At 44.7% G+C, this 9,119-nt stretch overlaps 1 protein-coding gene across 2 annotated transcripts in view; it reads left to right on the plus strand.

The window, feature by feature from the left end:
- Positions 1 to 4,140, plus strand: part of HDAC6 (histone deacetylase 6) — a 55,634-nt gene extending 51,494 nt beyond the window's left edge. For both annotated transcript variants that reach the window (XM_070741241.1, XM_070741242.1), the window contains exons 28-29: positions 186 to 314; positions 2,566 to 4,140. In XM_070741241.1, coding sequence (XP_070597342.1) covers positions 186 to 314; positions 2,566 to 2,634 — 198 coding nt within the window. In that variant the 3' untranslated portion in view covers positions 2,635 to 4,140. The remainder of the gene's footprint in view (positions 1 to 185; positions 315 to 2,565) is intronic.
- The last annotated feature ends 4,979 nt before the right edge of the window (positions 4,141 to 9,119 follow it).

Raw genomic sequence — 9,119 nt, forward strand, 5'->3', positions numbered from 1 at the left:
GTGTGTGTATGCCTTTAAGGAAATTGATGAGCTGAGATAATTTGTGTTATTTATCTATTAAATGCATGTGCTGCCCATCTCCCCAATAAAACGTTTCTGGGATGAGATCAAGACATCCATTATTCTGTGTCTTTAGTATTTAATACCTGCCTTTAATACCTCCTGAAATATTCTATTCGTTTCAGGTCTGTTGTGGACGCTACATTAATCAACATATGCTGGATCACAATAAGGATTCTGGACATCCGCTGGTGCTTAGCTTTTCAGATCTCTCTACCTGGTGCTATGAATGCGAAGCCTATGTCCATCACCCAGTGAGTTGTAACTCCCCCTTCTCTATCTCCTCCTCTCCCTCCTCCTTCTTCCCAAATCGAATATTGAACTGCACATCTGCAGATCAGAGGAGAGAAATGCAACATTTCCTTCTTCCATTGGCCATCAAGACTGTCAGGTTATGCAAGAGTTTATTGTATTTTATTGCATGTGGGTGGGAAGCCCAGGAAATGATTCAGCTGGGGTGGCACAGTGGTTAGAGTGCAGCACTGCAGGCTACTTCAGCTAACTGCTAGCTGTAGTTCAGCAGTTCAAATCTCACCATCGGCTCCAGGTTGACTTGGCCTTTCATCCTTCCGAGGTGGGTAAAATGAGGACCCAGAATCAGCAATATGCTGATTCTGTAAACTGTTTGGACAGGGTTGTAAAAGCACTATGAAGCGGTATATAAGTCTAAATGTTATTGCTTTTTAGGGGAACCTTTTCAACTCTGGGGTGCCCCAGAAGAATGTGGATTATTACACCAGGACATCTGACTAGTTATCCAATAGATCTGGAACATCATGTCTAGGAAAGTGTTTTGAGAGACAGTGTTTTAGTCAGTACATCATGGATGTTTGGCAGGCAATCAATTTGTCAGGTAGACTTCACTAAGTTTGCAAAATAGCCCAACCACATATCACATAGATTTTTTAATTTCCTTCCAGTTTTGGGTTGTTGTTGTTGTTTTTTGCTTTTGGGACGTGTTGGACTATAAACCCCATCATCCCTGGCCAGCACATCAGCAGAACACTTGATTAGGGAAACCTTTAGATTGCTTTTTAGATTGATAATCATTTTAAGGACATTGGACTTAGACCACCAGTAGGGAAACTAGTTCCCTCCTAGTCACAAATGTTCACCCATTGTGTGTATGTGTGTGTGTGTGTGTGTGTGTGAGAGAGAGAGAGAGAGAGAGAGAGAGAGAGAGAGAGGGGTGGGGGAGAGATAGGGTAGGAAGGAGCTTTGGGCTAGTCTTTAAGGCCAGCCTATCTCATGGTCATATAAGAGGAAGGAAATCATTATGTGTATCACCTTGAATGAAAGGCTGGATATAGAGTTAATGAATAAACAAATAAACATCCACTAATGTCTATAAGAGACTTTAGTCTTTTAAGAGAGGGGTCTCCAACCTTGGCAACTTTAAGACTTGTGGACTTCAACTCTGGGAGTAGAAGTCCACAGGTCTTAAAGTTACCAAGGTTGGAGACCCCTGTGTTAGGAGACAGGCAGTGCCCCCCTCCATCTCTTTTATACGTGGCAAAGCAGCTTACCCTAACAAGAAAGCATGAAGGAAATGGCTGGTATGGAATGGATTTACTTTTAGTGGCAATGGTGTCATTTGTTACTTGGGGTAAACTACAGATATGATGTTAATGGAAGAATGGGGACAAATGGAACAGCTGAGAAAAACTTCTTCATGCCAACAAATTCAAAATGCCAAGGGCCTCACAATACAGTGCACAGCATAGGATTTTATTTATCGCTGTGCTAGCATCAGAATTTGGGGGGGGGGAATGGCTGCTGTGGAAGAAAAGAATAAACCTCTTCTCTCTGGGTTCCATAATTCAAGGGCAAAGTTGTTTCTGTATATTGTGTTGAGGGAAAAAGGAAAAAAAATGGAAGACAATGTTTCCCAATTGCAGAAACGTTTTTGGGTGTTCCTTCTGGGGAAAGAGAATAAAGGAAGCCAGAAAAGGCGGGGAGAAGCCTCGTGGGGCCTCTCTAGGAATCTCCTGGGAGGAAATGGGGCCAGAAAAGGCAGGGAGAAGCCTCGTCGGGCCTCTCTAGGAATCTCCTGGGAGGAAACAGGGCCTCCACCCTCCCTGTGGTTTCCCCAATCGCACACATTATTTGCTTTTACATTGATTCCTATGGGAAAAATTGCTTCTTCTTACAAACTTTTCTACTTAAGAACCTGGTCACAGAACGAATTAAGTTCGTAAGTAGAGGTGCCACTGTATTCCGGTGTGTCTTATACTCCCAAAAATACGGAGAGAGTGTGTGTATGTATGTGTGTGCGCATGCACACACACACACATATGGAAAAGTATGAATGGATTAGTAAAAAAAGAATTGAAATATAATAGCCCTTCTTGTCTACATTCAGAACTCTCATCAATACACAGCTGTCTCTCAGCTTTACCAACTATAAAGCAGTTGCATTAGTCTCCTTAAAAAGGGAGAAACACAGGGGTGGGTGGCCAATTCCAAGTACTGATGTTTATTCAGTGTGAGTTTCTTTTTCTCCAGGTCCTCCTTGAAGCCAAGTGCCAGGCTCACAGGCTGATGTTTGGAGAGGACATGCACCTGCCTTCCTAAGGTGACTTTGTCCGGAAGGAAGTCCTAAGATTGAATGCAGCACAATCAACCATCGTTCAACCTCACCGGAGTGAATCCGAGGCTTCTTAAAAGGGCTCTTTGTGCCAAAAATAGCCAGCAACCATCAATTGCAATACTACCAGCAGCCATAAATCAGCCGCCACTATCTTCACTTCTTCCACTAGGACAAAAAATAACCCACATTCCTCTTTGGGTCCAATTCGTGAAGAGGAATAATCCAATGTTAGCGCACTAAGGATATCTTTGCTTCCGATCAGAAGTACTTTGCTTTCTTCAATGCTGAAGAGATACTGTGCCAATTCCTTTTTTTTTATTTTACTAAAGTTGCAAGGGACTCACTTTTCCAGTGTGCAAGACTTCATTTCCTCTCCATAATACTGTATATTCCTCTAAATCGTTTCTCTCCTCCGTGCTACGGTGATTTCTTGCTCAGTTGGGAAAAGCCTGTGTTGATTTCAAAATAATCTGCAAAGACATTGGAAGGAAAGAGCAGAAAGTTTTCCTTTGAGATTAGAGTAGGGCGTGAAGAGTGACCAGCCCAGGTGTTGGTCTGCCTTTGTTAAGGACCTGCGTTGTAATTTTAAGACCAGGTTCGACGTATATGCATGTATGGGTAGAAGAAAGAAAGGGAACCATCACTTTCCATACCAAGCAGCTTACCCTGAAACACGATGGCCAAACCATTGGTTATGATGAGTCATGACACTTCCAGAATGGCATTATTTGAAACCACTATGGCAACCCCTTGCATTTATGCGCAGGTTGCTTTCTGCAGATAAAAATAAGAAGAGAGTGTGAGAATTGGGCGTTGACATCTTTAATGGATGTAACTTGGTGTAGTTGGCTTATTAAGCAAGGAGCAGGGTGGCCTTCCTTAGGGGACCTTGACAAATGACCGGGAGGGAAGGTTGGGTTGGATTCCTTGGCTGCTTCCCAGGTGGTAGGGCTGTGAGGGTGGGGGTAGCTTAGTTGTACGAGAGGAAAGTTTGAGCTTCTCTTCTGTCATAAATAGTGATGGGGGGATATTCAGGAACTGGTGAACACACCCAGCCTTGAAATAAGAGCAGCCAGTGTGATGCAGTTCAGGTGTTTGGGTGTATAGCTTCCGTTGTCCTCGATTGATTGTTATTTGTTTCCAACGGCATGTCCGAAGCATCTTGACAGCACCAGTGTGCTTCCTGTTCTGAAACCTGACGGAGGCAAAAGGTATGTGCTGGAAAAAAGAGTTCATGAGGGAGGGTGGCAAGAAAAAAGATGAGGGGGGGTCATTGCATGTTTGAAAGAAGAGCACCAGCTTCCACATGAGGGTGCATCGTTTTTCCAGGGCCGGCCCTGGAGGTTTGTGGGAGGGGAATTAGGGGTATTACGGAGTTGATATTGAAACTTGGTGAACATTTAGTTGTATTGGGGGAAAAAACGTTTGTATGTTGCTCTGCTTGGTTTGTACTCTTTTCTAATTCCAATAAAGAGCATCTCTCTCTGCAAGCGTATATCTGCATCTATTTTGGGATGGGTCTGTGTTTAGAGGGATCTTGGAGGAGTAAGGGGTGCAGCGTTAAACTTTTTGAGGGTGGGACTGATCTGTCCTCATCCCAGGATTCGGTTCAGTTTGCGGACGGGTTTATACTGTCCTTCATGTTCTGCCAGTACCTAGTCCAGTGATGGCGAACCTATGGCATGGGTGCCACAAGTGGCATGCAGAGCCATATCTGCTGGCATGCGAGCAGTTTGTTTGTTTGTGTTTTCATTTATGTATTTATTTTGTCCACTGCATAATAATACACAATGAAGGTTATAGAGCAGTGATTTTCAACCTTTTTTGAGCCACGGCACATTTTTTACATTTACAAAACCCTGGGGCACATTGAGTGGCGGGGGGGGGGTGGGGGGTTGTAAAAAAAAGTTTGGACAATTTTTTTTCTCTCGCTTCCTCCCTTTCACTCTATTTCTCTCTCCCTCCCTCTGTCTCTCCCTTATTTTTTCTCTCTCCGTCCCTCTTTCTCTCTCCCTTCCCTCCCTCTCTTTCTCTCTCTCTTTCTTGCTCTCTCTCTCTTGCTGTCTCTCTTGCTTTCTTTCTCTCTCTTGTTCTCTTTCTCTCTTGCTTTCTCTCTCTCTCTCTCTTGCTTTCTTTCTCTCTCTTTCTCTCTCTTGTTTTCTTTTTCTCTCTCTTTCTTTCTCTCTTTTTCTTATTCTTTCTCTCTCTCTTGCTTTCTTTCTCTCTCTCTTTCTTTCTTTCTCTCTCTCTCTCTCTCTCTTTCTTTCTTTCTCTCTCTGAGCTTTGCGGCACACCAGAACATGTCTCACAGCACACTAGTGTGCCGCGGCACACTGGTTGAAAAACACTGCTATAGAGGTTATACTCGAGTAAAATATATTAGAGAAAGAATAGAAGTGAAAATTTAGGAATAGAATATATCAATTAGAGAATAGGAGGATATTATGAGAAGAATAGAATAGAAGAATAGTAGATATGATACATGAGATATAGGAGAGACAATAGGACGGGACACGAGGCACGCTAGTGCACTTATGCACACCCCTAGTTAATAACTAGTTAGTAACTGAGCTAGTTGCCCTAGCTCAGCTCCAACATGCATGTGTGTGCCGGCCAGCTGATTTTGCGCTGGCACAGAGGCTCTGGGAGGGCATTTCCGGCTTCCAGAAAGCCTCCAGGGGGCTGGGGGAAGGTGTTTTTACCCTTTCCCAGCTCCAGGGAAGCCTTTGGAGCCTGGGGAGAGCGAAACACGAGCCTCCCGCACTCACCAGAAGTTGAGAAACAGGCCGTTCTGACCTCCAGAGGGCCTCCAAGGGGCAGGGGAAGCCCGTTTTCACCCTCCCCTGGTATTGAATCATGGGTGTGGGCACTCGCATGCACGATAGCGCGCATACAGGCTCTTTCGGCACCCAAGGAAAAAAAGATTCACCGTCCTTCCTCACAATTTCTTATAACAGGTCCAGTATGATACTGTAGGCCCCCAATAAGGAGAGACCTGGTTGGTATATTGGCGACAATACTGAATTACAAGGGAGGAAACCCAGGTTCTAATCTTGCCTTAGGCACAGAAGCCCCACCTGGCTGGTTTTGGGCTAGTTATCCCCTCTTGGCTCCGATCCATATCAGACTGCAGCTAGTTGGCTGGGGAACAAAACTCCTTTGTCATATCAGGCATTCATAGCTTTGCTGTTTCAGAAGTAGGAGAGAGGAGTAGGAGAGAGGACACAAATGTTAAGAAAAACAACAGCAGCCACATGATGGACCCATCGAGCATTTGGGAAGCATCAGTCTCTTTCCTTTGTTCTTTTTCTTTGTGGCCTATACTGCTGGGCTATTCATTGGATCTGTTTAATCTATTCGTTTAGGATATGGGGCCCAAAAAATGACATTGATAGTCACCTGTCCGTTATGATTTGTTGGGCAGCATCACATGCCATTTTTTGACATGCAAGAACTGATGAGCATTTCTCGTCATCTGTTTTCCTGCCAGCTGATGTATGGTCTACTCAGGGTCTACTTTCTGCTAATAGGAGCAAACAACCAATAGATTGCTATAATTGGGGCGGGGGACAGAATTAAAGATAATTGGCCAGTGGAAAAAGTAGGTGGGTCCCATGTAATCGAAGGGTGGCATTTTTGTCTGAAGGCCACCAGCTGCTCACTTTTATATCCTGTACGTTACAACCACATCTCTGAACATTTTCTCTCCGTAGATAGCTTTTTCTGTTGCTTGTTTTTAATTTCCTCATCCTACCCCAATCTCTACGCATTTTCTTCCCAGGTGTCTTCAGGCATTTCCATTCCTGAATCTCCCTGTTTGGTCTGATCCCATGCAACTAATGTCAACAAAAGCATTTCCTTTCCTTTTATCTTTCCCAATATTTTCTTGCCTCCTGATCCTGGTGGAGAGGGGCAGCATACAAATCTAATAAATTATTATTATTATTATTATTATTGTTATTATTATTATTATTATTATTAATTTTTGTTGTTGTTGTTGTTGTTATTATTATTATTATTATTATTATTATTATTATTATTATTATTATTATTATTATGTTCCTCTCTTCGCTCTTCTCGGTTGCCATAGCTCATAGAGCTAGTAAGCCCTAGTCCTTATTGGTCTATTTGGAGGGAAAACTTTGCTCCCATAACAGTGATAATTTTTTGTTAATTCAGTAAACCTTGAATTTTCCTTTGAGTGTGCTGTGTTTCTCAGACGCCTTGTTTATGTTCCTGTTCTGTTCCCCCTTAAAACTCACTAGAGCAGTGATGGTGAACCTTTTTTTTCTCGGGTGCCGAAAGAGCATGTGTGTACACTATTGCGCAGGCACGAGTGCTCACACCCATAATTCAATGCCTGAGGAGGATGAAAACAGCTTACCCTGCTCCCCTGGAGGCCAGAAACGGCCTGTTTCCCAACTCCTGGTGGGCCCAGTCGGCTCGTGTTTTGCCCTCCCCAGGCTTCAAATTCTTCCCTGGAGCCAGAGGAGGGTAAAAACACCCTCCCCATCCCTCTGGATGCTCTCTGGAAGCCAAAAACCCCCTCCCAGAGCCTCTTTGCGAGCCAAAAATCAGCTGGCCAGCACACACATGCACGTTGGATCTGAGCTAGGGCAACGGCTCATGTGCCAGCAGATATGGCTCTGTGTGCCCCCTGTGGCACCCATGCCATAGGTTTGCCACCACTGCACTAGAGGGAGTAGATTTCAAATTCATTGTATGGGGAGTTTTAAGCATTCCAAACCTTCCTCACTTATGCATTCAAAAATCCTCCAAAGTATGGAAGAATGATCGTATCATAGAAACATAGAAGTCTGACAGCAGAAAAAGACCTCATGATCCATCTAGTCTGCCCTTATACTATTTTCTGTATTTTATCTTAGGATGGATATATGTTTATCCCAGGCATGTTTAAATTCAGTCACCTCTTTAATCTGCAAGTGAAAGAAACAGAAAGAGGCTGCTTATCTCGTTACCCCTGAATTTCTGGCAGAAGAAAATTGCAAGGTAGATTAGCAGCTGGCCTTTCACGTATAGTTCTCACTGCAGTGGATAAGTCTATATTGTCATATATGCCTATATATATATATATATAAGTGCAAGGTGGCAGAAGGCTTGGCGGAATGGTCTTTCTGAGCAGAGCAGCAGACGGCTGAGCTGCAACCCGTCTCCCTTATTCCCCCTCTATGTGATTTTTGTATCACACAACCGGTGAGTATGAATGGTATAGTCCAGGCAAGGATAATCACTGCTTCAACAAATGGACATATAGCAGTTCTGGATAGCACCAATCACTTTACCTATGTTATTTAAAAGTGCTTGCTGCCTCCTACGGGAAGCTCGAATCCCTTCCCTGGCATTTGCATCCCTGTAACTCCATGCCTGGGCCCAATAGGAGAGAACGGGGAGCCTTGTTTCTACCCCCACCCAAGTCTCCTTCGTTTTTTCCGTCATCTCCTTTTCCAGTTCTGCCAAGCCAGGGCAGGCACAATTTAGCAGTGGAGAACTGGCAAACCTCGGCATCCATCCCCTTGCGTGGAAGAAGAATTGGGAAGCAGATGCTTTTGAATCCAGTCCGACGCCTTCTGCTGCTCAGAAAGACGGAGGGAGAGGAAGGGGCCAGGCCGATGGGCGTAGGGCCAAGCGGCTGCTTCTGTCGCCCGGGGCAGGAGAAGTAAGAAGCGGGAGCACAGGGTGAGGAGCTTGGCAAGAGAAAGAAACCAATTCCCTTTCTCCCCTCTCCCACCCAGAAAACAAAGGAAGCCAATCTTGGAGAAAGAGGCAATTTATTTATTTCTTATTTTATATATTTGTCAAGCGTGTATACGATAGTAGCAGTTTGTATAAACGTAAGTAAAAAGTAACGATAAAGAGGACAATAGGACAGGGACAGTAGGCACAGTGGTGCACTTATGCACGCCCCTTAATAGACCTCTTAGAAACGTGTCTACTCTAAGGTTAAAGCAGTGTTTCCCAACCTTGGCCACTTGAATATATTTGGACTTCAACTCCCAGAATTCCCCAGCCAGCATTCGCTGGCTGGGGAATTCTGGGAGTTGAAGTCCAGATATCTTCAAGTGGCCAAGGTTGGGAAACACTGGGTTAAAGTGTTTGGGGGTTTGGGGAAAAAACCACAGAGTTCAGGGAGGGCATTCCAGGCATTGATCACTCTATTGCTGAAGTCAGATTTTCTGCAATGTAGCATTGCTCTCTCCACCCCCCCCACCCCCGTACACACACACACACTTCCTCCATCACCACCAGCGGAGGAGTGCCGAGACTGCAGAGGAAAAGGTCTTCCCAGGAGATCCTTACGAGGAGGGTGGGGGGGGACAGGACTCTGCTGCCAGATTCCAGGGGTGGAAAACCTGACCAACTCGGTGGAGAAGTGGAGCCGCTGGAGCAGAGGTATGCAGAGTTGTTTTTTTCTTTCCTTCCCCCAAAGGAGGAGGAGGAGGAGGAGCTG

This window comes from Erythrolamprus reginae, chromosome 2, assembly GCF_031021105.1.
Source record: "Erythrolamprus reginae isolate rEryReg1 chromosome 2, rEryReg1.hap1, whole genome shotgun sequence".
NCBI lineage: Eukaryota > Metazoa > Chordata > Lepidosauria > Squamata > Dipsadidae > Erythrolamprus > Erythrolamprus reginae.